This window comes from Dunckerocampus dactyliophorus, chromosome 7 (assembly GCF_027744805.1).
Source record: "Dunckerocampus dactyliophorus isolate RoL2022-P2 chromosome 7, RoL_Ddac_1.1, whole genome shotgun sequence".
NCBI classification, from domain to species: domain Eukaryota; kingdom Metazoa; phylum Chordata; class Actinopteri; order Syngnathiformes; family Syngnathidae; genus Dunckerocampus; species Dunckerocampus dactyliophorus.
The window spans coordinates 4,883,389-4,910,213 of NC_072825.1; the positions used below are offsets into that span (position 1 = coordinate 4,883,389).

Genomic DNA, 26,825 nt, shown 5'->3' on the forward strand with positions numbered 1-26,825 from the left:
TTGCTTATGCAGATCTACTGTATGCTGATCAAAATCAACCTGATCAACCTGAGTTCAGTGAGAGAAAGCATTTTTGCCTTTGCCATCAAGAGATCATGACAGTGTTGAATCCACATTTTTGCCAAGATTTTGTCTTTTAAAGGCTGTGGTCTTAAAGAACACATCTCATTGACCATAAGTCAGTAATAATTTATAAATATGTGATGATGCAGGTAAAATGTACAAAACACATGTAGCACTGTTAAAAAGCCCACCGTTTTTACATGTTTATGTCTTTATGGTTCCCTGATCATGTTTTTTCATCAAGTGTTGAGATTCCGCACTTTGTTCGGTGGTCCTTGACGTGTGCCATGAGAAGTTTGGCTAAAGAAACTAGCTTTGACAGTCCATCCGGCCCTTAAAAAGTGCAGCGAGGTGAACAACACAAGTTAATATATGATCATAAGTCACTACTGGAAGTACAACAGACAAGCAGTCCCGGTCCCCAAATGTAACTCCTTCTACTGTACAGTATACATGTACAGTATGTATCTATCATGTTTTAGTGCTTCTTTTTTTTTTACTACAGCGTATGAGGGCTGTTACTGCCCGAGCCTGGCCCTTTAAGAAAAATTGCATTGTGGGAAGTTGACCACTGTCAATCAAACTCCTTGTGCCGCCCCGCCGTGTCCCCTGTGCCATCGCTAGCTTGCTTGCTCGCTTGGAAATTAATCTTCGGTACGAAGGAGGAGGACTACAACAGGAGGAGTACTGCAGCAGTATGTCTTAACAAGGATACAAAAACGCTACAGTACAGCGGAACGGCGCCAGGATGAAGAGCCGTGGTCAGATGAGTGAAATACGTGTGAGTCACTTAATAATTTCTTGTGTCCAACCTCGCAGGTTGATGATTAAAACTCAAACGAAGGTTTGAACTTTTTTGAGAGTGTTTAAACAAGAGAGAAATGTGAGAAAATGTTATTGTCTGTCAGATAAAAGTGTATAAAGTGTATGGTGAGGGGTTTTACAGCATTAAAACATATAATAATTGTAAAAAAATGATGTTGGCTACTTGGCGGATTTCACTTATTGTGGGCTATTTTGGGAACCTATCCCCTGCGATAAACGAGGTAACACTGTACTTTATATTTACATTACAGTATACAGTATATACTAGTGTATATGCATACCATATAGAGTATGTAAACGCAAACATACAGCATAGTACCATGTACGTCGTCAGACTCGTCATTGAGACAATGCAAAAAGTTAAGATGTTTCAAGGTTCTGGTGGGCGGAGTCAGCGTCCATATCGGTTGTCCATGTCACTGCTGAGGGGGGTGTGGTCAATAGCTTCTATCTCATTGGTTGTCTTCTGGCCAAAGGACCGGTAGAGCTGGGCCGCCAGCGCCAACTGCAGGACCTGACAAGAAGCGCGTCACGATGGTGACCGATGCCCATAATGCATCACCGTGCGTACCTGTATAACCATCAGGGTGACGTCCATGGCCACCATGGTCACAATGTTCACCTGGAGCCAATCACGAAGCTTCTCTCTGCAGCCCTGCCACGCCGAGTGCAGCCCAGCGTTAGCCTCGTTAGCGTTAGCTCAAGAAGGTGTGTGCACCTACCTGCTCGTGTGTGTGGTTTCTAGGTCTGATGATGTGCACATGAGACGCGTTGATCACTTGTGAGCACCACGGTGACGTGTAGGTGGGCTGATGCGAGCTGAAACACGAACAAGGAAACACGTGCATCCCGCTCAGGTTGAGCGTCTGGATGAAAGAATTCTGCAACCAATCAGATGAGCCCGTGAGGCCGCAACACGCCTCCTGCTGGCAGAAAGCGTGCGTTCAGACGACACGTGGAGTCAGGAAGTACAAAACAGAAAGTGTCTGACATGGTGCTGCATGTTGTCCAGGAGTCGGTCCTGGCGACCGGTGCCGACATAGCGAAGAATCATCTGACCCACAGCGGTGTCGGCGTGCTCCTCAATCTGCTCACAACGCACACAGACGTTGGCGGGCGGCTTTTGATGATGTCGCGTGTGCACGTGTAAAGCTCACCTGGCGTTTGTTGACCAGCAGCAGCAGCAGGACCAGCAGCTGCCCCAGGATCAGCAGCAGCAGGAAGCACACGTACTAGCACAGAGCACAGCGGGTCATGTGGCATGGCGACCCATGGGTCTTATGACCACTGAGAGTTTACTCACAGCGAGTAGAAAAAGTCTTTTTTCCCAGCAAGCTCCAAAACACGCCACCATGCCGGACACCATCACCAGGATGCCAATCAACAGCAGCCCCACCCCCACCATCTGCAGCTCCTCTGGACACACACACACACACACACATACACACACACACGAGCCGAGCTATCGGGTCAGAGTGTGCGCTTTGAGATTGTTGATGTTACCGGAAGAAACGGCTCCAATGAAGCTGCTCGAGTCAAACCGGATCCAAACGCCACAAGCGGCCACACTGGTGCCCAGAGCCTGCATGCGCAGGTCAGAGGTCACCAAGGAAGCTTGTGAGGTGCGAGCGTGTCGGACTCACCAGGAAGAAGACGTTCACCACCAGGAAGATGAATTTCACCAGCTCAACTTTCACCAACAACTTCATCATGCTCACCTCAGGATCCACACGCGTTCTGCTGCTGGTTCTATTAATCACACACACCACTTCCTTATTGCCTGTGAACTTTCACCTCTTGTCTCCAAGGGACACACGCAATGAACTTTGGACCATAAATATGTCATGCGTCACAGTGCTTTCCACAATAAAAGCACACAACAGCTGAGGACAACTTTTGAAACAAAGCACTCAAGAGTCAACTAGCAACATATTACATTATCTGTTGCCACTGGCGGTTCTAGCTGTGGGCCACATGGGCAATTTTCCAGGGCGGCATAGAACATATAAAGTAAATTACACAGTAAACAGTAACTGCTTGAAAACAAAACTCATTTCAAACTATTTTTTATTACACATTTACATTTACAATTAATTTATTCTTTATTTCTGAATAAGCTATCTACAAATGCTATGAACTTTACTATTACACATCTTTATTCATTAACGAAAATTGAAAATTGGTACACGTTAAACACATGAAGCGAACACACTATTAGTAATCGGAAGGCATGAATTGAGACATGGTTTTAAATCAACTCTGCTTCTTCCTGCTTGCTGTCATACATGTGCATCAATTGTCTAAACACGTGATGGACTTCAATGGAACTTTGTTTGATATCTTCCAGTTAAACTAAAACGTTAACATTTGTTGGCCTTTAACACTATTTTCTAATACAGGTCAGGCTTGGCTGTGAGAGCCAATCGCTTTTCAAGTTGCGACCAAGAATTAACCAATCGTTGAGCTACATTCCAAGTCCCGCCTCCAGCTATCCAGAGGGGTGTGCTCTACTGCGAAGCGAATTTAATAGGTTAGCGAGGTCTGTTGAGGCTAAAGCTTGCCTTTACTACAAAGGTGGCTCTCTTTTAACTGAGCTAGATCACCGTCGTAAGTTACACTCGGCTCATAATGTCCAGAGTTTCATCTTAAACTCGCCTATGAAAGCTGCTCTTTCAGTGTAACTCGTGGAGATGGCGTCACCATTCATTGAGAACACGGTGGACCTGAGAGCAAGTACAAACTCGTCACAAGACACCTCAACACTGCTACCTAGTGGTCACCGCCAGGTACAGCATGTAACACAATGACGTCAGTAAAATATGAAAACAATATAGACATATTTAAAAGATGAAAAAAACAGTTGTTGCTCCAGTTTTTTTTAGGGATAAGGGTGTTAATAAGTAAAAGTTGCACAATGTTAAACACTAAGGGTATAGTATGGGGTGTTCAGTCCTCGACACATTTTAAAATAAAATTCAATTAGAAAACTAACAAAAACAAGAAAAATAGAAAAAGAGCAGTCATTTCACAAAAATAAAGCAAAAACATTAGAATAACATAATACTATGACAAAAAACATTTTCACAATAACTTTCACAATATTAGTAACAAAACAAAAAAAAAAGTTGCAATTTTTGAAAAATTAGGTTGGAAAAAACTTGTGATATGAGAATAAAGTCAAAATATTACGGTAATACAGTTTCAGTGTTATGAAAAAAGTGACAAAAGATCAAATATTTGTAAATGGAAAAAAAACGAGCAGTGGAGAAAATGGGTTGTTTTACAAAATGTAAAATATCAAAGTGGCTCCCGTATCCTTTGATTTTACCGTATGCGGCCCACACTGGGAAAAGTTTGGACACCTGGTATTTCACTTGTATAGTGCTTTTCCACCTCCAAGGCACTCAAAGTGCTTTCACACGGTTAGCACATTTACCTGCGGATGACGCAGCAACTAGGGGTTCAGTATCTCTGTCACAGGAGGACAGAGGATGGAACCCACAACCTTCAGGTTGGGAGACGACCACTCTACCACCTGGGCCATGCCACCCCAAAATAATCAGTGTTAACTTACGCATTTACACGCTCCTCTTGTGTAAAACACCAGCTGGGGTCGCTTCATTTTTGCATGGAGGTAGAATAATATGGCGTCAAACAACCCCTTTTATGTGAACGCGCACTGAGTACAAAGCCAAGAACCGGACTTGACAAAGTAAGTTGGCATCCACCATCGCAGTACTGTTTATTTTCTGTTTCACTTTTAACATTCTCTTTCCTTGAACTTCACAACATCATCAAGTGGGTGTGTTGCCTTATGAGGCTTTTCAGGAACCTTTGGTGCTTCTGATCATCTTTTCCATCAGCTTCCATTGATCAGGTGTTACCTGCCAGGGATGATTGACAAGCAATGTTACAACACAATAAGGCAAACATTGGAGTGCAACACTTACTCTGCGCAGCTCGTTAAATTCTCCCGCCATCATCACGTACTCGCCGCCATCGAAACGGACCACCTGACCACAAACACATCCATTTCCATCGAGTCTTACGGGGTCGATTGCTAGAGTCTAGATCCACCACTCACCGCTCCAGACATCCAGCTAGCGTAGTCGCTGCACATGTACGTCGCCAGGTTTGCCACCTCAGCGGGTTTTCCCAGTCGACCCGTTGGAATCCGGCTCAGCATTCCAGCTTCAAATTGTCCTGTTGGATCCAAGCGGCTGAAGGCCCCCTAAAGACACCAGCACAGGCGCTAAACATGTGAAAAACACGTTAAGAATATGTTCAAAACGTGTGAAGACCATGCCAAAACTTGTACCTTGGTTCTGATGGGTCCAGGCTGGATGATGTTGAACCTGAGCCCGTAGCGTCCCCACTCTGCTGCCAAAGACCTGAAACACACCAAGGTGGTCCCCATGGAAACCTTCTGGTCTACATGAAGGTCAAAGGTCGCACTCACTTGTACAGCGCCTCCACACCCGCCTTCGCCGATGCGCTCGGAACCACAAAACCGGATCCTGATTCGGCGTATATAGTGGTGATGGCCAGGAAGGACGCACCTGATGGACAAAGATGAAGACACTGATAGACACGTGAATGACCTGTGACCTTAGTGAGTACAACTAATGGCGACCTCCTACCTTTGCCGCTGTTGATGAGTCTCTTGGCGAGCTCCAGAGAGGTGAAGGCAGTTCCGTTCAGGACGATGTCCGTGATGGTCTTCCAGGCGTTGGCTGACAGATTTTCTGACGGGGAAACGAAGTTTCCTGCTGCGTTGTTGATGATCACCTGCAGCGATGGCAACACAACATGATGTCATCACGACCACAGCCCTGGTTAGGTTACAATATTATATAACAAATATCCTCTATGTGATATATTGAATATGAGCAACGGCGTGACAGAAGATCGATGACTGATACATGATAGATGAAAGTCACCTGATTTTTGCCATGGCATCGTGTGTGCGTCTGTGTGTCCTTACATCAGGTAAGCCTGTCAGACTTTCCATGTGGTCCACACAACGTGTTACAGCCCGAGGATCTCTGACATCAACCTGGACCGCATGAACCTGAGACACCAACATGACAGTCAAACAATGACATCACTGCTGTGTCTCATTCGTGCACTCACACACTTAAGTCTTTTAAGTGCATTAAGTGTGTTCACACTCTGTACTACGAAAGAACTCAGTCTGTAATGGAAGAAGGTAAATATTGTGATGGCCATTTGTGTGATGATAGTACAACACTACACTGTCAAAATTCACACACCCAGGTACAAAGTGCACAGCACAGGTGTGGCAGGTACCTTGTTTCCAGTCTGGCTGCTGATCTCATCAGCTGTTTGCTGCAGGATGTCCAACTTCCTGTACAGAAGAGAGTGAGTACTCAGTCAGTACTGGAGCTTGATAGCGTACACATGCAGCTCACCTGCTAGCAATGACACACTCCGCTCCCAGCTGTGACAGGGTGGTCGTCATGGCACGGCCCAATCCTGTCCCGCCTCCCGTGATGAAAGCCACGCGGCCGTTGAAGCTACCGGGTGCCAGCATGGGCGCCTCTTGCGGCGGGAAGAAGCGTGACTGAGGAAGAGGAGGCTGTTGAAGAACGGCCGGTGAACTGTGGAAACATGACTGCCAAGAGAAATGAGAACATTCATTAATTCGTTCAAAGTGACACATAACATAAATATTTAAGCATGGACAGAAATGGACAATTTGGAGGCGAACAGGTTTTTGAACTGGAAAGAACCCACACACTGGTCCGAGTCCATTTCCCAATTCAGAACATTCTGAATGTCAGGCACACGAATTGGTGCTACAGTTCTATCTGGTGGCCATAGAGTTGAACTGCAATTCTTCATTAACGGCTTTAAAAAACGCTCTTTAAGACAATTGTTACCGAACTTGAAAGAAAACATAATTAAAAGTGCAAGTACAGGTTTTATGTAGAAAAACACCAAACTCACCGCTAAAAATGACGTCTTGAAAATCTTCCTTCGAAGAACTACTGCCGCCATGTTTGCTGAAGACCTTTGGCCCAGATTGTATGGCGTTGTGTTTTTTCAAAGAAAAACACTTTTTAAAGGAAAAGAAAGACTTCTTAAGGCACTAAAGTGTTTTAAAAGTAAATCATGTCTTTTGAAAAAAAGAACGTGCTTGAAAGGTAAGCGTATTGCAGAAAATACAGCTTTTGGCATGAAAAAGAGTTGAGAAAGAAAAACTTTTTAAGGAAAGAGCGGACAAACCGGGAAGAAATCAGCCACTAGTCAACTGGAGCTTTTAGTTGTGCGATGAAGTCCAATAAGATCGACCATCAACGGAGCCTACCAACACAACATCAATTGACCAGCCTCTTATTTTGAAATGCTTCCGGTTATATCTGTCGCTTCCGATTTTTTTCCGAAAAGGACCCGAACCACGTAGCTGCTCGATCCGACCAACAGTGATCCATTACCTGATCAGTGTGAATGATATCTGATCAGTTTGACTAGATGGAAAGTCCAAATATGGAACCAAAACTCATAGTGATATTCAGCGGGAAGCGGAAGTCCGGAAAAGATTACGTGACGAATGTGATCTTGGAACGGTAAACAAAAATTATGTGCACGTTATTAATATAGTTAACACTTTTACTATTGTTAATATTCTTAATGCTGTCGCTCTCCAGTTTAGGGGGTGACGTTTGCGGCGTCGTACGTCTTTCTGCGCCCCTCAAACAACAGTACGCTCAGGTGAGACCACGTGACGTGTGACATCACGAAGTGATTGGGTCCGTCTCTTCAAAATCTCTTCAAAATAAAAGATTGACGAGCAGATGAAAATAATTGTTAGGTGGTAAAATGTTATTTTCCATGCAGTTCCATAATAATTGTAGTAACCGCCTATGAAAGAAAACGTTTACATTCTTAAACATTCAGCTTTCTTAACATTCAGGATTGCTCCAGCGTAGTAATTCTTTGTAATCATTGAGTACATCGGGTATTGAGAGCCACGTGATCCTTTTCATTTGTTCTAAACAAGGTTCTACTCATGCAGGAACACGGTCTAGACCTGGACCAGCTGTTGGGGCCCGGCCTCTACAAGGAGCGGTATCGGGCCGATATGATTCGCTGGGGTGAAGCTCGACGACTACAAGACCCTGGATTCTTCTGTCGTCTAGCAACCAGAGGAGCTTGGCAACCAGTTTGGGTACATCAGCGCCAGCATAGCAAGCAGCTAGCAACTCACACAGGGGTGTCAATATGTTCTGTGATTGGCCAGGTGGTGAGTGACGCACGGCGGCTGTCAGACCTGCAGTGGTTTTGGAACAGGTTTCCTCAACAGACTCGATGTGTCCGAGTTGAAAGTAGTGAAGAAACCAGGAAGAGGAGGGGGTGGAGCTTCACCTCAGGTATGACGAGCAGAGCAAGGACAGAGCATCCACCTAATGCACGTGTCAAACTCGTGCCCTGGAGGGCCGAGATGCTGCATGTTTTCTCTCCAACCAATTTCTTCAGCAGGTGATTTAATTGATGAGCTCCTTCCCTCAAACTGAAGGTGTTGATCATTAAAATCACCTGCTTTAGTGACTGGCTGGAAAGAAAACCTGCAGTGTCTCGGCCCTCCATGGCACGAGTTTGACACCCCTGACCTAATGGCTCACAAACTCATGTTTTTTTGTGCAGGTGTTGATGATGCGGAGTCTGAGTGCGGGCTGGACAGCGGGGTGCATTTTGATTGGACTATCACCAATGAAGCAGACGCCCCCTCTTTAGAGGAGCAGCTGTTGCCCATTCTGGCGCTGGCGACACAAGCTGCTGATCAATAACTTAATGACATTTAAAAGAAAAATCACGATAACATTTGAACTTGGTGCTTTTATTTTAGAAAAAGGCGTCTTGTGATGGCATCATCACAGCATAAAAACATGTTTTCATCCAGAGAGGCGTCTCTCACCTCTAATTGGCCCCTTTAGTTTGGCAGAAGAATACAATTGGCTGTTTCCACCAAGCCAAGCAAGAAATCAAGCGAGCGTCTGACTACTAATCCCACTGATTAACGAGAGGAATGGTCGCGAGTGTTCCCTTTGAGACGCCGTTGTTCAGCACGAGTTGAGCTCCTCCATGGTCTGGTTGAGGGTGGCATGCAGCTCCATGTTGGCGTTCTTGGCCGCATCCAGCGAGTCTGGAAAGAAAACATCAGTCAGAACCTGCAGTCATGTGACATGCTACAGCCAGCCAACGGGGGCGGACCGCCGCACCTTCCAGGCCGTCGATGGTTTTCTCCAGTTTGGTCACCGTACGCTCCGCACTCTCTGCTCTGGCCTCGGCCTGGACAGGAAGGAGATGCAGAATGAACGGGAAGCTACCGGCCGAGTAAACATGAGTTTGCTTTCACACCTCCTTCAGTTTACTGCTCAGTTTCTGGATCTCGTCCTCGTAGCGGTCCTCCTGCTGGGAGAACTGAAAAGGCAAAAAAAAAAAAAAAAAAAAAAAAAAAAAGCTGGTTGACGTGCTGAACAATCACAGGCCTTGACACTGACCCCTGACCTCCTACCTTCTCAGTCTGAGACTCCAGACTCTTTGAACTCGCGGAGAGGGTTTTCAGCTCCTCCTCCAACTCGCGACTTTTGCTGCAGACCATAAAAGAGAAGGTCAGAATGCGGCGCTCGGCACTGCAAGGCATTGTGGGGGAAGGTGGCGCACCAAGCAGCAGCAGGAGGAGGAGCTGAAGAAGCAGCTGAGGGTCAGAGTTCAAAAGGTCAGCTGATTGACAGCAGGTAGGAGGTCAGGGGACCCACAGTACCTTGTCCTGAGAAGCCTGCAAGCTCTTCACTGATTGGTCCAAACTCCTCAACTGCTCCTCCAAGCTCCTAGCATTACTGTTTGCCGCATGGCAGAAAGTGGATACAAAGGAAGTAGACAGCAGGAATTGGATACGCAGGAAGGAGGAAGCTGCTTGTGCCTAAACAACCAAGAAGCGTGTGTTTGTGTGTGCATGAGTGCATTGTAACCTTTCAGCTTGCTCTGCTCGGGCTTCAGCGCGCTCCAGATCACGCTCCCCCATCACCAATTTACGAGCCACCTGTCAATCAAACACCACACCATGTCGGGCATGTGATCATCAAGTGGAGGAAAAAAAAAGAAAAAAAAGTGATGCCTCAAAATGAGATTTTCACAAACACAGTACAGTGCTACCTCAGTTTTTGTTATTAATTCATTCCAAAAAAACCTGTGTAAAATTGTATTGTCCGGAAAAAAAATGTCCTCATAGGAAACGTAATGTAAATCCAAATAATGCGTTCAAAAATGTTAACACAAAACACGAACAATTATAGTTTTACATGCAGAAAACAATGCAAAATGCATGTAAACATCACTTTTACCTTATTGAAGACTTTTGTTGGCAATGACCGAGTGAGGAGGGGAGGAGAAACCCACATGGAGAACACCCTGGTACTTTGCAACAAGTTATTTCTTGACTTCAAGTGTTTTTCACCTTCTTTGTCAAGGCTTTCTTTGGCTCCATCGTGGCTTATTTTGTAGGCGTTAAAAAAAATAAAATAAACTGTGGTCTGTGTTAAGAACTATGGAGTCAACCGGTAATGACGTCATCGTGGGGGAAATTCACTTCCGGTTCCGGTTTCCAGTTGAGAGCAGGCTAACAGGCACGTTACGAACACAGTTGGAGGGATATGTAATTTGAAGCGAGTTGCATACACAAGATTCAACATGCCAGAGGGTAAAAGACAACTTTGTTACGTGCGATATTACACGATAACCGAGATGAGAATGAGAACCATGAGAACCAAGCCAACATTTTCGCCCAAAAAACAAATCATGCGAAAACTGAGGGGTTGTAAAAGCGAGGTTCCACTGTACATGAGCGCGTGCAGTACTTCACAAACTTTCATAACAGAAAGCAATAGAAAGAATACAAAATAATCCACAAAGTCAAAATAAAGACGTGTCATTTAATGAATGTGATCGCTCCTCCACACGCGATAAAGAGAACAGATGAGAACTTGTAAATGTCACAGAGAAAAAAAATGACATGCTGTCATGGGAATAAAATCTAAGATAATTCTGTTTAGTTAGTTGAATAAAAAACCCTGTTCCATAAAAAAGTATCCTTGCATTACTTTTGTAACAAACTTATATGAACTTGACCTTCTTGGGGGTCAGCTGAAAGTAAAGCCGTATTATGTGTTAATTGTCTATTATTTGATTGTATGCTAACATGTTTTTGTCGCTATATGGTCATGTATGTTAAAACAAAAACGATGCTAGTATTTGCATGTGCGTACTTCCTCGTATTTGCGGTCGGCCTCCTCGGCGATCAGCTGGGCTTGTTTGAGATCGACCTTCAGAAGTTCCATCTTCTCCTCGTCCTTCATAGCTCGAGTCTCGATCACACGAATCCCTCTGGACACACACAGCCCTCATGATGTCATCACGTTAAAAGACCAGCCAGCGACTACTCTGCCCGCTCGTTTTGTCGTTACCGCTCGCTCTCGTCGGCCACCTTCTCCAGCTTGTCCAGTTTGCCGATGGCCGTGGTCAGCTGCTCGTGGGTCTGGTCTAGATTGTCCTCGGTCATCTGGAGACGACGACTGAGAGACGCCACTTCCGCCTCGGCCTGCCCACACGAGAAGCACAAGGTCACATGACCAGCAATCTACACACATGTAATGGTGTGAACCTGCACCTCTTCCCGAGCCCTCTTCTCCTCCTCCAGTTGCCCTTGCAGCTTCTCTGCTCGTTCTTCAGCTTCTTCAGCTTGTGCTTGAAGAACTTTGATCTTCCTCTTCACCGCCTCGATGCTGTTCACTCCTCCACTCATGGTTTCTTCTAGCAAGTTACTTTGTACAAACAAGTCAAACAAGTGTGTCAGGGGGCGGCGCCTGTTTCAGAATGAACTTTGTGTGAACACAGGTGGTGCCATCACAGGAAGTCCATTTATACACAAATTAATACCAGCGATAACACAAAAGTAGACAAATGAGTAGACACTTTCTATCCCCGTAAAACTTAACGATTCCCAACGAAGAAGGAACCGGAGCAGGCTCGGGCGGGTCCAGACGTGTTCAACCCACTCAATGTTCTGATGTCACCGCACAAACATCTCACTTTGTACCAAACATCCAAACTTGAGTCGATCACAAACTGACTCTTCTGACGAACATGTAGCATGTTAGCAGCAAACAGGTGACACGCACTTACCTGGCCGAGTCTCCGACGTTAGCAGCTAGCGGGCTAACTAGCGTTTAGCAGCTAGCAGACGGAATGTGCGCGTGACGTCTTAAGTGAGCGAAAAAGAATCACCGAGCCTCTCTGCATCCAGTTTGTTAAAAATATGGCTATCAGAGTGCTAGTTTTGGTCTCGGTCCGGTGACTGGTCCTGGTCGGGTCAGCTTCCGTATTCAACAACTCCCAACTGGAACTCCACCTCTTCCGCGTTGCTCCGAACAGGAAGTGATGTAACAGGCCGACCGACTTCTCCCGAAGTGTTTGTTCACCCGTTTCAGTTGCAGTAATTATTTCCCTAATCTTAGATTTCTAAATTGTTATATTTCACTATCTGAGACACGTTAGGTGTACACTAGTTAGTTCTCTATTCTTAGATTTGTAGACACGTACACAATAGTTTAACTGTTTCTATTTTTATACGTCTCAGACATATTAAAGTCGTGCAGATGAAAATCAGACAATTAAAGAAGCATGCAGCAATTAGGTGATATTTTATGAAGAACTTAGAAATAATGTACATATTTCTCTTGCGAAAAAAAATGCTCTACCTTGAGGAAAATGCATAAGAGGGATCAGCTGAAAGTCACAGGAAGTTGGTGACAACAATTTGGTCTTCAAGTCGTGTCATGTGACTTTGTGTCCATGTCTCCAGTTTCCTTCATTGATTTGTTACGTTTCAGCTATTCTAATAACACAGAGCAACAATAAACACCAACGAGGCCATTTTCACCTCTTTTTTTCATGGACATCATGCATTAAATGTTGTCTTTTCTACAAAAACCAACAAACTACATTTACGTAATAAATAAATAGTGTCCACATGTCACCTGTCCAAATCTCTTTTAGTGGGATTTTTACAGTCATTAGCTCTGCCCACTCCGATGACACACTTCCTGTTTTAAGAGCGAAACAGCTGTTTCTGCAGCAGGAAATGACATCACGACAGCTAAATTTTCCTTGTTTAGCTGTGACATCACAGTGGCGTCACCGTGACGTCACAGTGAGCCATTAACTTGGATCTGCTCCACACTCGCTTTCTTCTGGAATGTCCTGCAGGTCTAAAGACAGAAAAAATATGACATATTATTATTATTATAAATGACATATATCTATATAATATTCTAAATATTCTAAATTATTATTATCCATATTATTAGTAATTATATTATTATTATTGAGTTATTAATACAAAAATAACATTCATAACAATCATCATAATATACTCATATTAAAAATAATCATATGTACAGTATGTAGTAATAATACATTATGTGATCAGCTGACCTCTGGGGCTGTCAGAGCGAGGGGAAATCTTCACGACGTCTTCCTCATCTCCTTCCTGAACGCCGTCTAATTGGTCGACCGGGTCATGAGTGGCCAGTGGAGCGAGGGGGTGTGGTTCCTGCTCTCTGCTGCCCCGCCTCCTCCTCGCCTGCTCAATCAGACAACTAATCAAGTGGTTGCAAACAAAAATCTCCCTACGACAGGCACAAACATAAAAATAACGTGCACCTGTTCCCCCTTGATGACATCGCTGCGCTCTCCATTGCTCCTCCTCCTGCTGCCTGGCTCCGCCTCCTCTTTTAGAGGCTCCCCTTCCTTGAGACGCAGCCGTGTCACTTCCTCCTGAAGAAGCTCCAGCTGCCGCCGCAGCAGCGCAACATCCCCGCTTCCATCCAGGCCCGTATCCCGTGACACGGACCGATTGAGGCGGGGGCCCGAGGCCGGGCCGGTGGCGGGGGTCGTTCTGACAAACAGCTCCAGCATGGAGTCCTGACGAATCACGGCAGCCTGGGGGCGGAGTTAACAAATCAGAGGAGAGGAACCTGCTGTGATGAGAAGATGTTCCTGAGGGGGTCTGACCTGAAGGGCGTGAAGTTGCGTGCTCAAACTGACCAGACGCTGACACACTTCCTGTGGAAACACGGCGTTAGCGTCTGCTGCTGCGCTACGCTCGCATCAAAATGTTTACCTCTTTTAATGTCTTTTCTTGCAGCTGGTTTCCGTTTGTGTCCTGCAAGAAAAAAAACAAAAGCTTCACCCACTGGCCTTTTATTCTGCGTTATTTACAGTTGTCTCAAAAGTTCGAAGTTATATTGGACGTCATAATTTACAGACTGTCCCTAAAATCTACATGTAATACATACAAATTATACAAAAAAATGTATTTTCATTCATAGTAAATTCAACAATAAGCAAATCATAAATTCAATACTGTAATTACAAGTAAATGATAAAGAAATATAATAACATAAAATGAATTCTAACATTTAAAAAGATACATATATACATTACATTTCATAAATATAATTTTTATAATATATATAATTAACAATAAATGTATATTATTAAGTATACTTATCCTAAAGTAAGTAAAAGTAAAATGTAAATATCCCTTTAAATGTATAAAAAAAAATTATATAGATTTTCTTGTAATTTTATAATATGTGTCCAACTTTTAGGGTCACTTGTAATAAAAATATTTCCTTCTTTTTAATTAAATGTATTAATAGTAATACATTTGTATTTATATTCCATATTTTAGTAGAATGACAAGAATGTATGTATATTACAAGTACATTACCTTTGAAGAGCTGATGTTCAGCTCCAAAGAACCGTTGAGTGCCGCGGGTTCACCGTCTGACAGAAAAGTTGTATTTATTATTTTGAAATTGTGAGGACTTAAAGATAGCCGCCACTCACTAGTTAGCTCCTGGTTGCCATTGGCGATGGACACTTTTGTGATGCTGGATCCTGCCAGCAGGTGGCTCAGTTTGTCCACTAAAGACAAAAAGCAGAAGTTGAACTAAGCAGTCTTAAAATGACTACAAAAAAAGGCTGTACCTTCAGAAATGGCGGCGGCGAGCAGCGGCTCAGCGGGAGGAGTGTGAGCGGTGTCCGCTCGAAACAAGTTCCTGTTGGAAGACCGTGAGGACGTGCTGGCGTCTCCTGCTTCGCCTTTACCTGTCGCCTCCACGAGCTCGGAGAACAAGGTGACGCGTTCCTGCAGCAGCTCCAGCACCTCCCGATCCTTCTGCAAGATGTCGGCTGAGGAGAGGAGGAGTGAAGATGAAGAAGATCAGGAGCACAAAAACATGAAGTGGACTTGTCTTACCTTTGAGTCGTCGCAGCAAAGCCTTGTCTTCAGTTTCGATCAGAGGAAATTCCTCTCTGGATGGACAACTGCACACACACACACACGCACGCACGTAAGTATTACTCAGCATGTAGTACACTGTTGTACTCTTGAAAGAAGTACTAGAGACAGTCCACACAGTCCAGACCTGAGTGTAGCCTGCTGGATCCGGGTCATCCAGGTGCGGCGGTCGTCTTTAGAGGAAGCATGCAGCTCGTACATCTCAGGGGGGGTGGAGTCACTGATCAGGTACATCCCTCGCTCCTGATTGGCTATATCTCTGACGATCAGCTTGTTGAGAGAGACCACGGGAGACTTGTCCTGACACACACACACACACACACACACACACACACACACACACACACACACACACACACACATTGGACTTGGACGTGTCTCACATCATTTCAAGGTCAAGCGTGAACTTACGAAGGATGCAAACGTGAACTTTTGGTCTTTTTCTTGAAGGAATACCAAGATGTCCGACATCAGCAACACCTGAACATCTAGACACATGCACAGGTCAGGACATGCAACTTTCTAAGCTCCACCCACATGCTCCTGTTCTACCTTTCATCCTGGAGCCTTGGACCTTCCAGAAGAGCATTCCTTCATGGAGGAGCCTCCTTCGCTGCAGCTCCCCTCCTCGAAACACGCCTCCGCCCCGGACCTCCGCTTGTGCACGGGGGTCCAACCGAGCTTGGACCTCCTGCAGCCTCCTGGTCCGGTCTAGCTCCAGAACCTCCTGATCCACTGAGCTGATCAGCTCCTTGAGGAGGCGCAATGCTTGGCTAAGAGCTTGCGCCTCCTCCTCGCTGCCTGAGGCAGGTCACAAGGTCACATGGTCAGTTGGCGGCACTTTGGGTTTGGACCTTGAAGGCCAACTTCTCGCCATCGTGTGCACGTACCTTTGGTGTTGTCGAGGAGCCTCTGAAGGAGAACGGGATATTTGGTGATCCTCTGGGTGACCAGCAGGATACACTCCTGGACGCCATGGCGACGCAGTAGAGGACCACGACAGGCACGCTGAGCATGAGGAACCATCAGCAAAGCAGAACTGTTATTGTAGAACCTTCAAGAACCACTGCCGGACCACAGAAAAGACTAGACAACTTTGAGAGCATGAGGAGGAGACTCAGATCTCAGATCTAGTATCAATATGCCCCATCTTGTACCAACAAAGACAACAACTAGCAGGTCCAAGTCCAAGTGTTAGACATGCTCACCCTGATGAACTGCTGGAGTCTTCTGTCCCGCATTAGAACGTCTTTGTAGAGTTTCACAGCTTTGGGATGACGACTGCAAAACTCTGAGTATACTTTCTTCATGTCTTCTGCACACTGACCTGAAAACTACACAACACAAACGCACAACTTTTATGTCTTCTCAACTACTTCCTGTGTACACCCAACCAATTATTTCCATGTCTGCGATACCTGAATTTGGACATCTGCCAATACCGAGACAATTCGAATACCAGAGATCTGTTTGCTTAAATGTGCAACCACGCCAAAAGAACATCAGAAAAGGTAGCTAGAAGAATATCAGCCAACGTAGCTGTCTGCACACATTCAGTGTCACACATACACCGACACACAAGCCCTCAGCATGAGTTGTTCACAGCTTCACGGACAGTCGGACAACACAGAACTCTCAACATCACACGTAACATCCGGGTCGCTACATTAACATTATTGTTGATTTTATGTGAGGTTGTAACAACCCGCTCTATATAGACAAGTATGGTATTGTAGCAACCCGGATATTTTGTATAGCGTTGAGAGTTTGTGATGCCCGACTGTTTTGTGTGGCCCTGAATGTGTCAGGCGGAGGCTTGTGTGTGTATGTGCGCCGCGAGTGAGGAGGATGGCAGTAGTGCATGTGTTACATCCGCTGATACTCATTTGGCGACATTTGTAGCAACAACAAGCAGACAATACTAAAGCACAGATGTGGCTCATGGATCAGAAATCTTGGAAGGTGGTATCTGCAATTTCCGATATGTGAATTATGCTGGTATCATAATCCAATACCAATATTGGATCGGCCCCGTCCCTAGTCATCACCTGTCTGTCTGTGTGACATCATCACCTGTGCGAGCAGCAACTCTCCGATATTTGGGACGATGAAGTTGGTGGAGCTTCCCTCCACGGCGCCGTGCTTCCTCTTGGCCAGAAGTTGGGACAGGAAGGCCGAGTGGAGTTCCAGCAGCTGGTCCAGACACGGGAAGATGGTGTGAACCACGCCCGCCTCCAGCATCACCTCCTCCAGCATCCCCCGCCTGTACACGCCTTCCATGATCCGCAGCGTCCGCACGTGGTGAAATTCCGTCTGAATCAGCTCTGCAGACATTTAATGATGTCATTCAAGATGCCGGTTGCGTTGAAAGTGCATGCATGCGTTACCGTATATGACGTCCTGTTGTTTGATGACGTCTTTATGGAGTGTCTGCAGAAATTTTGGCTCCACAACGAGACTCCAACTGTCAGCCTGAACACTGCGGCCCTCCATCTGCAGCTCCTCCAGCAGGGGGCTCCACCACCACTCTCCTACAACCCAGCAGGACCAAGACGTACAGCATGAGAACACGGAAGACATCATGAAATTGAAGGAGGTGACATACCGTCGTCGGTGAGAGACTCCATGGACAATGTCCTGCTCCTGAAGTTCAGAGACTCGGTGGACTGAGACAGAATCCGCCTAAGACCCACAGGGTCCTCGCTGACTCTGGACGCAGACAGACAGAAAGTGTTGCTGTCATCTGTGGACCAATCAGCGAGCTCCTCACACTCACCCAGCGATGTTATTAGTGGAGACGCTCTTGCCAAGCGACAGGCCCGAGCGAACGCGCCGTGAGCCGAGCAGAGACTGGCGCAGGCTGTCTGACGGGTAGATGGCCGAGCTGGGGCGCTCCTTCATCATCGGGGCTGAAAAGTGACACAACAAAGTGGTCGTGAACAAGACATGAAAAGTGTGTCCAGACGACAACGTCTGACCTGTTAACTCACTTTTTGTCCGCAGAGCCACGTTCTGAAGGGCAGAACTGTTCCTCGCCATCGCCAGCTTCTGTTGCTGGGGGACACACACACACACACACATCCACATTGTATCTGTCTTTACACACTAAGTACACACTACTACTACATGTATTACTCATAGTAGTACACATACTATTAGTCATTACATTATTGTTACATCCATGAGTCCACGTCAGTCTTTGCATGCTAAGTACACACTCATGGCTACTACATTTATTAGTCGTAGTAAATATACTATTATTAGTGGTATTATTACATTATTGTTAGTGGTAATATGATTTATACAGTACTATTGTTAGTGGGAATCCATCCATCCATCCATTCACCCATTTTCTATGTCTCTTAACCTCACTAGGGTAATGTATGCTGGAGCCTATCCCAGCTGACTTTGGGCGAGTGTTATGGTAATATTACATTATTAGTGGTAATATGACATATACTGTATATATAGTATTATTGTTAGTGGTAACACTACATTATTAGTGGTAATATGACATTAGTCTTAGTGGGTAATTTTGACTTTTTGTCAGTTGTTACTTTATTTATATCCAAGAGAAATTCACCATTGACAGTATTATTGCTAGGAGTAATATGACTTATACAATATTTTAAGTGAGTGAGCGGTAGTATTACACTATTAGTGGTAGTATTGCACTATTGTTAATGATAATATGACTTAGAAATTATTGATAATGGTAATATCAGTGGCAATATTGCATTATTGTTCGTAGTAATATCACATTAGTGATACTATTACATTATTGGTAGTGGTAATATTACATTATTTTTATTGGTAATTTGGCTTACTGGGTAATTTTGTTAGTGGTAATATTACACTATTAGTGGAAATATGACATATACTGTATATATAGTATTATTGTTAGTGGTAACACTACATTATTAGTGGTAATATGACATTAGTCTTAGTGGGTAATGTGACTTTTTGTCAGTCGTTAAGATACTTTATTTATATCCAAGAGAAATTCACCATTGACAGTATTATTGCTAGGCGTAATATGACTTATACAATATTTTGAGTGAGTGAGCGGTAGTATTACACTATTAGTGGTAGTATTACACTATTGTTAATGATAATATGACTTAAATTATTGATAATGGTAATATTAGTGGCAATATTGCATTATTGTTTGTAGTAATATCACATTAGTGATACTATTACATTATTGGTAGTGGTAATATTACATTATTTTTATTGGTAATTTGGCTTACTGAGTAATTTTGTTAGTGGTAATATTACACTATTTGTAATATTATGATATGACTGATATACTATAGCTAGTGGTAATATGACAGAGTACTTTTGTTATTGGTAACATCACATTATTAGTGGTAATGCTATTGTTAATGGTAATATGACTTATAGAGTATTATTGTTAGTGCTCATTTGACAATATTGTTAGTGGTAACAAGACTTGCACGCATTCATTTGCACGCAAGCAGCTTGACAAGCAGGCAAGAGGAGATGTTTACTCTGAGCAAACATGCACAACATGACTTTTGCTGTTGAAATAAACTTACCTTCTGCTTCATCTTGGCACAGCTAGCCAAACTGTCTCTGCAGCGGTTGTGAATGGTGACGTTACATGCTGACACAGCAAATCAATCAGTCAATCAGACAGGGAATGACTTTATTGACGACATGCACATGAGTGTGTATGTGTGTTACCGGGGCAGCTGAGCGCCTCCTTGGCGGTGATGCTTCTGTTGCAGGCTGAACACAAGGTGGTGGAGGAGACGGTGAGGGAGGTGAAGAGGTGACCTTTACTGGAACGAGCCTCCTTCTCCCGCTCCTTCTGACGCTCTTTCTCTTTGTTCTGATAACAATTATTATTATTATTACTACTACAATCAATCAACAAGTACTGTTACTACAATCAACAAATATTATTACTACTACAAACAACAATTGTTATCGCATGTGTCAGGTTGTGGCGAGTTATATTTCCTACTCGACACGTAAGCGGACTCAACAAAAGCAATTTTACATATCATGGATTATTTCACAAAACCAAACACAAATATAACAAACTCAGCGTTTAAAAGCTAAAGCAACCGCGGATATCAAATAGTCATTCATTTTCCAGCAAATAGCAAATAAATGCGAGTAACTGATTCTCCCATAAAAATATCTATTTTTGTCACACGACTCACTCGCCCGCCTCCAAATTCCCACCGGCAGCTTGACGTTGACGTTCTCCTCTGACTTCGGATCATCATTTGCAATAAAAGTGACTGCTGTAATTATAAGATAGCATTCAGCTGCAGAACCCTCCCCGTCTCTCTTCAAGCACTATTGTCCACTCGCAACGAAAGGAGCTTAAAAACATAGAAACATGATCCAAGCTTAAGCCCTAAATATGCCTCACACAAACATGATGATGATGAAATTTACTGTGCAGTACGACGGTGATTACAAATCGGACGGCACAGAAAAAGGCGACGCTTTAAACTTGAAAAACGTGCTGTTACAAGGCTCTTGATTGCCTGAGGATGTGGCGCCACCAGCAGAAAGTAAGAGGTACAAATGGTTCAACTCCAACACCATCATATACTATAACATCCAGGGGTGCCGCCAGTAATTCTGGGCCCCATGAAAAAAAAATAAAAAATCACATTACCTGCCCCCCCACATCCACATATGTGATACATGATACTGTTATGCTTTAATAACACACATTTATAAATTATTACATACTTAGGGTGAATGAGGTGGGTTTTCTGGAAAAAGAAACAAAAACAAAGGCCTATTTTGGGAGTAAAACAGCACAAATGGGTGGGTTTTCTCACCAATTAAAAACTCAAAAGTCCATGATTTTGAGAATGAGAATATCCACTGTATCATTCCTCTAGCACTAAAAGTCTCTGAACAAGCAGCTTCATTTATCCACTAACAAAGATAGGTGCAAAAACATTGACGTGAGGGCTGTAGAAACTCTGTCCAGCAAAGCCTGCGTAAAAAATGCTAAAAGCTATTTGGGATTCTAAGTGAAATGTACTTGAATGAAGAAAAAACATCCTGCGTGTCAGCTGTGTCTTATGATTTTTCTTCTTGCATTAACACTTTTTGCTGTTTTTATTTATTTATTTTTTACAACGTGCCATGGGCTGACAGGAAATGGCCCCCGGACCGCACTTGGATACTCACCACCCGAGTGTTTACTTTACCAAGTACATCTATGTACACGTTATTTGTTTGGACATGAAGACACCTTCTGCTCTTCATGGTGAGGGACAGAAAATATGGGTAGTATAAAAGTCCAATATAATAGACTAGAATATACACTCAACAAAAATATAAAGGCAACACTGTACTTTTTGCTCCCATTTTTCATGAGCTCAAAAATGTAAATTATGCAATTTGTCCACCTCAAAGGTGTGACTTATCAAGATGCTGATTAGACATCATAATTATTGCACAGATGTGCCTTAGGCTGGCCATACTAAAAGGCCACTCCAAAATTTGCAGTTGTCCTGTATTGGGTGCTGTCTGGGTGGCTGACGATCTTGGAGGCGCTGGATGTGGAGGTCCTGGGCTGTTGCAGTTACACGTGGTCTGTGGTTGTGAGGCTGTTTGGATATACAGTACAGTACTGCCAAATTCTCTGAAACGCCTCTGGAGATGGCTTACAGCAGAGAAATGAACATTGATTTGGACATTGCTCCAGTCAAAGTGCCCATTTGCATGTTCCCTCTACACGTTGGACATCTGTGGCATTTTATTATGTGCCAAAACTGCACATTTTGAAGTGGCCTTTTACTGTGGCCACCCTGTGGCACGTGTGCAATAATCATGCATAATAAGCATCCGGATATGCCACACCTGTGAGGTGGGTGGATCATCTTGGCGCTCACTGACACAGATTTAGACAGATTTGTCAACAACATTTGAGAGAAATAGGAGTTCACCTTATGAGAGGTGGGAGCAAAAACATTATTTTTGATGAGTGTAATAATTGTGTCTGTAGTATATTAGCACAATATAATAGGTCTGTGTTGAATAACAATATAATAGTTGTGTGTAGTGTAGTAGTAAGATGTAATCGTTTTTGATAATGTCAGACTTAGTGAAAAGGAAAAAGAGATCAGATGACATGAGTCATGAGACGAAGAGTTTCTCAAGCTTCTTCATGAGCATCACTTAAGTCCCGTAGACAGAACCAGAACCACCAGCTGTCCAATGGGCTGAGACAACATCGCAGTGATGTCACAAGAAGCTTTTTGGTCCACTGTGTCTGGGCAAGAACCCTATTATGTTCCATGTAAAGACTTGAAAAATGTATAAAATGACATGTAAAGGATATATATTACTGTATTATACGGGGCAAGGTCCACACTACTGCAGCAATTGGGGGCGTGGCTTAAGTGAGCAAACAGGACAAGCTTGTCAACAAAGAAAAGTGCTGTTGACATGGCAACAGTTATCATTAATAACAAGAAATACTATCAAAACAGACAAATTGGTCTGATTGATTCTCTCCGCTGGTGCTTACATTCAGTGTAAGTGTGCGCGCGCTCTAAACTATTCAACTATTCTTAACATCCAATACTTATTTTTTGACATCTTCACAGGTCAAAGGTTACATTTCCAATAGAGTTTGACGCTTCCTGGTTGGAAACACGCGCACACACGTGCGCGCGCACACGGCTACCCCTCCCCCACTCGTTTCCTCCTGCAGGACAAAGCGGCCACGCTGCTTGTAACGGACACGCTCACCGAAACACACGCAAAGACGATGTGTGCGGCTACAAAGTCAACACACACACACACACACACACACACACACACACACACATACATACATGCATACACAACGCGCGCGTGCGCGCTCGTACCGAAGAGAGAAATTAGAAGTTTTTTAATCCTAAATATAGCAAAAACGTTTACATTTCCGGTAAATTCATTCTCTTCGCACACGCGAAAACTGTTCTCACTGCGAAAACCAGCAATCATTGTCCTGTTGAGTGATCAACACAAGCAATAAAAGCTCAAAGTAACGTTCAATAACGGAAGAAGCCGTCCAGATGTGTCCGCAAAACAAAAAGCGAAAAAAAGCGGAACCGACGATGGGAGGCTCAAAGTGAGACCAACACTCAATTAAAGCTGCCTAATCGTGTTTGGACCGTCAATCATCAACAATCGATCATCGATAATCGATCATCAATGATTGTGGCAGGGAGGAAGCGAGCGCGTTCCCCTTTCTTTCTTGTTTGGGATGAGCTCACCTTTACGTTCATGTCCTTCATCTTGTCTGCCTTCCTTCCCTCCAGCAGCCGGGACATCCCGTCCGTCCTTCCAAGTGGACCAATCAATCACCGATCACTGATCGATATCTGCCGGAATCAGCCAAGGTTTGGGTCCCGGTCCAGAAACAGTCTGCGGTCTGAACGCAGGGGCGGTGCTTGACTGGGACTGACAGCTGGTGTCTGCACTTGTGTCCAATCAGAGGTCAAAGCACTGTTGGCGCCTTCAACCAATCCCTTAGCCGGTCGTATAACTAGTCCCGCCTAGGACACGCCAGACGGGTTCGATTTTGATATACGGACGAGCCGAAGCCTGGTGGTTGACTTCATCGCCATGGCAGCGTGTCAGTTGATCACGTGACACCCCACAACCATTCAGATTTCTAACAGAGGTCACGTGGCTGACAGTTACGGCAACAAACATGGCAACAAATGGATGATTGCGCGACACTTGCTGACGTGGAACCCGCCGTGCTAACACCACCCAACCGGTGTACGCTGGTGTATAAAAAAAGACAAATGCACAGAAATAAAGGTAACTATTTCATTCAAAAGTGGCATGTAATGTATCATATATAAACTGTATATATTATACATTTGTGTATTGGATCTGACTCGGCAACAAAGCTACAGGTTAAAAGGGCAAACGAAATATGTCAGAAGTTGTTGAAATTACAAATTCATTAGCTTACCGGTGACCAAAGCTGGAACTGTAATTACATTTATTTCATGTTTATATCTTCACTGAGGGCATCAAGTTGCTCTGTGTAAACGTCACAAAGACATCAGTTATACAACTGAAAACACTTAAGTCACTTATAATAAGTCATTTTAACTAACAAACAGAACCAGTACAACCTTGCACTTTGTAATAAGTCATTTTAACTAACAAACAGAACCAGTACAACCTTGGCAGTTTCACATTTGTGAACTTACAACAGCATTTTCAAAAGTAAAAGGTTACCCAGCAGCTTTCAGAAAATATTAAGACTTCCCCTTTAAGAGGACTTTACCTGTCAGTCACCTGGCGAACACACCTCAACCACAACTCGACAGGACCAACGTTCTAAGCGGTTAGTTAAATTTTACTTTTCAAAACGCCTTTCATTGTTTTTGATCAAGTTTAATTGCTAGCCTTCATTAGCATGTTAGCATAGCATAACAATTAATGGCATTTCCCTAATACTAACGTCTTTTATAGACGAGCTGCATGACGTCACCCAAACACGACACTTCGAATTATCATCACTATCATCACTGTTTTGACATACTTGGCAAATGAAATTATTAACATGTAAACTTAAGTACTTGTTGACTTTTAAAACAATTCTAACTTCAAAAGTTGACGTTGTGACAGACCCAGACAACAGGAGTGGGTAAAGTCTCCCAAGATGGAGAATTACAGCCTGCCTGAGGACACGCAGACGAGAGGGCAGATTGAAGACAGATACACGAGATCAGACACGTCGTTTAGAAATAGAACCAGTTGGGCAGACAGCAAGAGGGCGTTGAACGTGAACAGAGGTGAAAACGAGGAGCCTAAAGAGAACCACCTGCCAGAGAAAGCCGCTCAGGTGTTCTGTCCTGCAGCGACTCAGTCACTGTCCTCATCAAGACAAAGTGGGAAAACAATGTTGGAAATGGACAAGAGTCCTCAAAAAGTTTCTCAGGGTTTCCACCAACATGGCTTCAAGTACGACTGGCGTGAAGACACGCCCCAAGCCACAGGTAAATACACCTGTCCTCCTTTTTGGTCATAGATGGGTGGGGCTTTCACCAACTGCATCCGTTTCAGATGGGCGGGGCTGTCCCAGTAGGGATAACTTGAAGGTAGGCGTGTCCCTGATGACCTCAGCAATTTTCTTCCCCTTCCTTGTCTGGGGAGGGTTTGTGTTCTTGCCGTTTGATGCCCCACTGCTGGACGGTGCCCCTTTCAGGCTGGTCTACACGTTGCGCTGTTCTGTCATTGCGGCCACGCCAGTCATTTTAGGTGAGTTCCACAAAAATCTAAATGGTCAGTGTCTTCACTGTCACCTGTCTTTCTTTGCTCATCAGGCTGGCTGGTTCTGGGTATCAGCAGGCTCAGGCTAGGCGTTGTTCAGCCTTTTTTCAAGGAAGAGCAGCAGCTTCAGGATGTCAGCCTTCACAGAGGCTTCATATCGGACTCAGTCACCTTGTTCCTGCTCTACTTTCTGCAGCTGGTCGTCATGGCAATGTACCTGAGCCAGGAGCAACTGAAGCTGGTGCCTCTTCTCACCGTCATCTTTGCGATTGGACGGTGAGGGTTTAAGATGGTCTTGGTCATGTTTGTTTTGATTGAAGTTCAGGGGTAAAACAATGACCGGAGATGCTGACAGTGCGCTAAACAGGTGCTGAGAAGTACAGCAAATCCCGCAGTATCAAGCTGAAATGACCATTTTTCTTCCCGCAGGTTGGCTTATTGGGTGGCCGCCGCATTTGGCGGAAGCAGCATTCGTAGTTTTGGATTCGGTTTGTCCTTCCTGCCCATTCTTGTTATGATGGTTGCCAACATGGTCTTCATCTTCACAATGGAGCCATCAGCATTAATCTTCAGCTTGTCTCAGAATCCTGTGGAGGTCTTGACTCCACCTTCCAGAAAACAGAGGTTCTGGGGATAAAAACTGTCCAGCAATCAGTTTTCAGTTACCGTATGTTGGAACATGCCACTTCCTGTAATGCCTACCACTCAATATTCAACCCCTCCCTGTTGTAGAAAGGGCCGCTTTCCAGTTCGCTTGCATTGTGTCATGTAAATAACTAGTTTGTTTACACATTTTCAGATTTCATAATAAAAAGGATTCAATTTTCCCTTATGACCTGCTCAGTGTTTGTCGAGTTCCATGAATATTGCAGATGTGAGATGATTCCTCTGTAGGAATGAATGTCTTACTCAACAAGTCACTGTAAGGGGTTAAGACACTGTTGATACAGTCCACTGCTGATGTGGATGTCATACAACTTCATGTAAAAAAATCCGAACTATCCCTTGAAGAGGCTAGTTTACAAGCATGGATATCTCTTATGACAGCAAACAACTTCTTGACTGCAGGGGGAAAAGCTCAACATAAAGACAAGGAGACCAAGCATTGAACCTTAAGGGCTGCCACATCACAGCATGTAAACTTTACATTGTAAAGAATGACTTCTGCCAGGGAAATCTGAGGAAGTTGATCGCTGTGAAAGGCAAAATGTTGACAAAATGTTTTTGTTAAAAAAAAAAAAAAAAAAAAGAGACACTACGTGTT

The 26,825-nt window shown here is 44.2% G+C and overlaps 6 protein-coding genes across 13 annotated transcripts; 2 read left to right on the forward strand and 4 right to left on the reverse strand.

Annotated features, from left to right (window-relative positions):
- Positions 1 to 178: 178 nt before the first annotated feature.
- On the reverse strand, positions 179 to 2,735 carry si:ch73-139j3.4 (CD82 antigen). Of its 2 annotated transcripts, XM_054782340.1 has the most exons (8): positions 2,532 to 2,733; positions 2,392 to 2,470; positions 2,192 to 2,304; positions 2,046 to 2,120; positions 1,880 to 1,975; positions 1,611 to 1,811; positions 1,460 to 1,543; positions 179 to 1,402 (listed from the first exon to the last, which is right to left on the reverse strand). In XM_054782340.1, the coding sequence occupies exons 1-8, from the start codon at positions 2,598 to 2,600 to the stop codon at positions 1,280 to 1,282; spliced, it is 840 nt and encodes a 279-aa protein (XP_054638315.1). In that variant the 5' UTR covers positions 2,601 to 2,733; the 3' UTR covers positions 179 to 1,279. The 2 variants fall into 2 exon arrangements, with proteins under 2 accessions (XP_054638315.1, XP_054638316.1); XM_054782341.1 differs by lacking the exon at positions 1,880 to 1,975 and having other exon boundaries at positions 2,532 to 2,735.
- On the forward strand, positions 2,215 to 11,364 carry pmvk (phosphomevalonate kinase). 2 transcript variants are annotated; one of them, XM_054782346.1, is made up of 5 exons: positions 3,697 to 7,478; positions 7,560 to 7,623; positions 7,928 to 8,080; positions 8,153 to 8,282; positions 8,557 to 11,361. In XM_054782346.1, exons 1-5 carry the CDS (start codon positions 7,384 to 7,386, stop codon positions 8,697 to 8,699), a joined length of 585 nt encoding a protein of 194 aa, XP_054638321.1. In that variant the 5' UTR covers positions 3,697 to 7,383; the 3' UTR covers positions 8,700 to 11,361. The 2 variants fall into 2 exon arrangements, with proteins under 2 accessions (XP_054638322.1, XP_054638321.1); XM_054782347.1 differs by lacking the exons at positions 3,697 to 7,478; positions 7,560 to 7,623 and adding an exon at positions 2,215 to 3,674 and having other exon boundaries at positions 8,557 to 11,364.
- decr1 (2,4-dienoyl CoA reductase 1, mitochondrial) lies at positions 4,602 to 7,624 on the reverse strand. Of its 3 annotated transcripts, none has more exons than XM_054782328.1 (10): positions 7,138 to 7,624; positions 6,859 to 6,967; positions 6,321 to 6,523; positions 6,199 to 6,256; positions 5,873 to 5,959; positions 5,529 to 5,676; positions 5,348 to 5,447; positions 5,207 to 5,279; positions 4,973 to 5,119; positions 4,602 to 4,901 (listed from the first exon to the last, which is right to left on the reverse strand). In XM_054782328.1, the coding sequence occupies exons 2-10, from the start codon at positions 6,907 to 6,909 to the stop codon at positions 4,713 to 4,715; spliced, it is 1,056 nt and encodes a 351-aa protein (XP_054638303.1). In that variant the 5' UTR covers positions 6,910 to 6,967; positions 7,138 to 7,624; the 3' UTR covers positions 4,602 to 4,712. The 3 variants fall into 3 exon arrangements, with proteins under 3 accessions (XP_054638303.1, XP_054638304.1, XP_054638302.1); XM_054782329.1 differs by having other exon boundaries at positions 4,602 to 4,772; positions 4,839 to 4,901; positions 6,859 to 7,620; XM_054782327.1 differs by having other exon boundaries at positions 6,859 to 7,624.
- On the reverse strand, positions 8,729 to 12,340 carry LOC129185366 (tropomyosin alpha-4 chain-like). 2 transcript variants are annotated; one of them, XM_054782344.1, is made up of 9 exons: positions 12,094 to 12,340; positions 11,579 to 11,732; positions 11,376 to 11,509; positions 11,178 to 11,295; positions 9,885 to 9,955; positions 9,677 to 9,752; positions 9,271 to 9,333; positions 9,132 to 9,201; positions 8,729 to 9,055 (listed from the first exon to the last, which is right to left on the reverse strand). In XM_054782344.1, exons 2-9 carry the CDS (start codon positions 11,711 to 11,713, stop codon positions 8,973 to 8,975), a joined length of 750 nt encoding a protein of 249 aa, XP_054638319.1. In that variant the 5' UTR covers positions 11,714 to 11,732; positions 12,094 to 12,340; the 3' UTR covers positions 8,729 to 8,972. The 2 variants fall into 2 exon arrangements, with proteins under 2 accessions (XP_054638319.1, XP_054638318.1); XM_054782343.1 differs by lacking the exon at positions 9,677 to 9,752 and adding an exon at positions 9,428 to 9,503 and having other exon boundaries at positions 12,094 to 12,339.
- A 260-nt stretch (positions 12,341 to 12,600) lies between these two features.
- On the reverse strand, positions 12,601 to 25,385 carry arhgef2 (rho/rac guanine nucleotide exchange factor (GEF) 2). The gene is made up of 22 exons (XM_054782299.1): positions 23,542 to 25,385; positions 19,985 to 20,132; positions 19,837 to 19,904; positions 18,268 to 18,331; positions 18,054 to 18,186; positions 17,883 to 17,986; positions 17,665 to 17,808; positions 17,351 to 17,601; positions 16,486 to 16,611; positions 16,168 to 16,285; positions 15,830 to 16,078; positions 15,689 to 15,765; positions 15,405 to 15,577; positions 15,236 to 15,303; positions 14,965 to 15,168; positions 14,824 to 14,901; positions 14,705 to 14,760; positions 14,093 to 14,134; positions 13,984 to 14,034; positions 13,633 to 13,911; positions 13,405 to 13,552; positions 12,601 to 13,178 (listed from the first exon to the last, which is right to left on the reverse strand). Exons 1-22 carry the CDS (start codon positions 23,596 to 23,598, stop codon positions 13,129 to 13,131), a joined length of 2,688 nt encoding a protein of 895 aa, XP_054638274.1. The 5' UTR covers positions 23,599 to 25,385; the 3' UTR covers positions 12,601 to 13,128.
- On the forward strand, positions 23,946 to 26,757 carry LOC129185363 (transmembrane protein 79-like). 3 transcript variants are annotated; one of them, XM_054782338.1, is made up of 5 exons: positions 23,946 to 24,094; positions 24,917 to 25,287; positions 25,355 to 25,549; positions 25,615 to 25,837; positions 25,991 to 26,757. In XM_054782338.1, the coding sequence occupies exons 2-5, from the start codon at positions 24,951 to 24,953 to the stop codon at positions 26,196 to 26,198; spliced, it is 963 nt and encodes a 320-aa protein (XP_054638313.1). In that variant the 5' UTR covers positions 23,946 to 24,094; positions 24,917 to 24,950; the 3' UTR covers positions 26,199 to 26,757. The 3 variants fall into 3 exon arrangements, with proteins under 3 accessions (XP_054638313.1, XP_054638312.1, XP_054638311.1); XM_054782337.1 differs by having other exon boundaries at positions 24,071 to 24,094; positions 24,902 to 25,287; positions 25,991 to 26,755; XM_054782336.1 differs by lacking the exon at positions 23,946 to 24,094 and adding an exon at positions 24,348 to 24,632 and having other exon boundaries at positions 25,991 to 26,753.
- Positions 26,758 to 26,825: the final 68 nt, after the last annotated feature.

What these genes read in the sequence shown, in the direction of transcription:
- decr1 (XM_054782328.1), bottom strand. Translation starts at nt 6,909, where the DNA reads ATGGCGGCAGTAGTTCTTCGAAGGAAGATTTTCAAGACGTCATTTTTA. An exon ending in GAGTGTGTCATTGCTAGCAG is followed by an intron (nt 6,257 to 6,320) that starts GTGAGCTGCATG and finishes TCTTCTGTACAG; the next exon opens with GAAGTTGGACATCCTGCAGC. An exon ending in GGTGTGGAGGCGCTGTACAA is followed by an intron (nt 5,280 to 5,347) that starts GTGAGTGCGACC and finishes GGTGTGTTTCAG; the next exon opens with GTCTTTGGCAGCAGAGTGGG.
- arhgef2 (XM_054782299.1), bottom strand. Translation starts at nt 23,598, where the DNA reads ATGTCCCGGCTGCTGGAGGGAAGGAAGGCAGACAAGATGAAGGACATG. An exon ending in GTGCCAAGATGAAGCAGAAG is followed by an intron (nt 18,332 to 19,836) that starts GTAAGTTTATTT and finishes TGTGTCCCCCAG; the next exon opens with CAACAGAAGCTGGCGATGGC. An exon ending in GGAGTCTCTCACCGACGACG is followed by an intron (nt 17,809 to 17,882) that starts GTATGTCACCTC and finishes GCTGGGTTGTAG; the next exon opens with GAGAGTGGTGGTGGAGCCCC.
- pmvk (XM_054782346.1), top strand. Translation starts at nt 7,384, where the DNA reads ATGGAAAGTCCAAATATGGAACCAAAACTCATAGTGATATTCAGCGGG. An exon ending in TCAAACAACAGTACGCTCAG is followed by an intron (nt 7,624 to 7,927) that starts GTGAGACCACGT and finishes CTACTCATGCAG; the next exon opens with GAACACGGTCTAGACCTGGA. An exon ending in GAGCTTGGCAACCAGTTTGG is followed by an intron (nt 8,081 to 8,152) that starts GTACATCAGCGC and finishes GTGATTGGCCAG; the next exon opens with GTGGTGAGTGACGCACGGCG.
- LOC129185363 (XM_054782338.1), top strand. Translation starts at nt 24,951, where the DNA reads ATGGAGAATTACAGCCTGCCTGAGGACACGCAGACGAGAGGGCAGATT. An exon ending in AGACACGCCCCAAGCCACAG is followed by an intron (nt 25,288 to 25,354) that starts GTAAATACACCT and finishes CATCCGTTTCAG; the next exon opens with ATGGGCGGGGCTGTCCCAGT. An exon ending in GGCCACGCCAGTCATTTTAG is followed by an intron (nt 25,550 to 25,614) that starts GTGAGTTCCACA and finishes TTTGCTCATCAG; the next exon opens with GCTGGCTGGTTCTGGGTATC.
- si:ch73-139j3.4 (XM_054782340.1), bottom strand. Translation starts at nt 2,600, where the DNA reads ATGATGAAGTTGTTGGTGAAAGTTGAGCTGGTGAAATTCATCTTCCTG. An exon ending in TGGACAACATGCAGCACCAT is followed by an intron (nt 1,812 to 1,879) that starts GTCAGACACTTT and finishes TTCTGCCAGCAG; the next exon opens with GAGGCGTGTTGCGGCCTCAC. An exon ending in GAAACCACACACACGAGCAG is followed by an intron (nt 1,544 to 1,610) that starts GTAGGTGCACAC and finishes TCGGCGTGGCAG; the next exon opens with GGCTGCAGAGAGAAGCTTCG.
- LOC129185366 (XM_054782344.1), bottom strand. Translation starts at nt 11,713, where the DNA reads ATGAGTGGAGGAGTGAACAGCATCGAGGCGGTGAAGAGGAAGATCAAA. An exon ending in TGCAGGCTTCTCAGGACAAG is followed by an intron (nt 9,334 to 9,676) that starts GTACTGTGGGTC and finishes TTGCCTTTTCAG; the next exon opens with TTCTCCCAGCAGGAGGACCG. An exon ending in AACCATCGACGGCCTGGAAG is followed by an intron (nt 9,056 to 9,131) that starts GTGCGGCGGTCC and finishes TTTTCTTTCCAG; the next exon opens with ACTCGCTGGATGCGGCCAAG.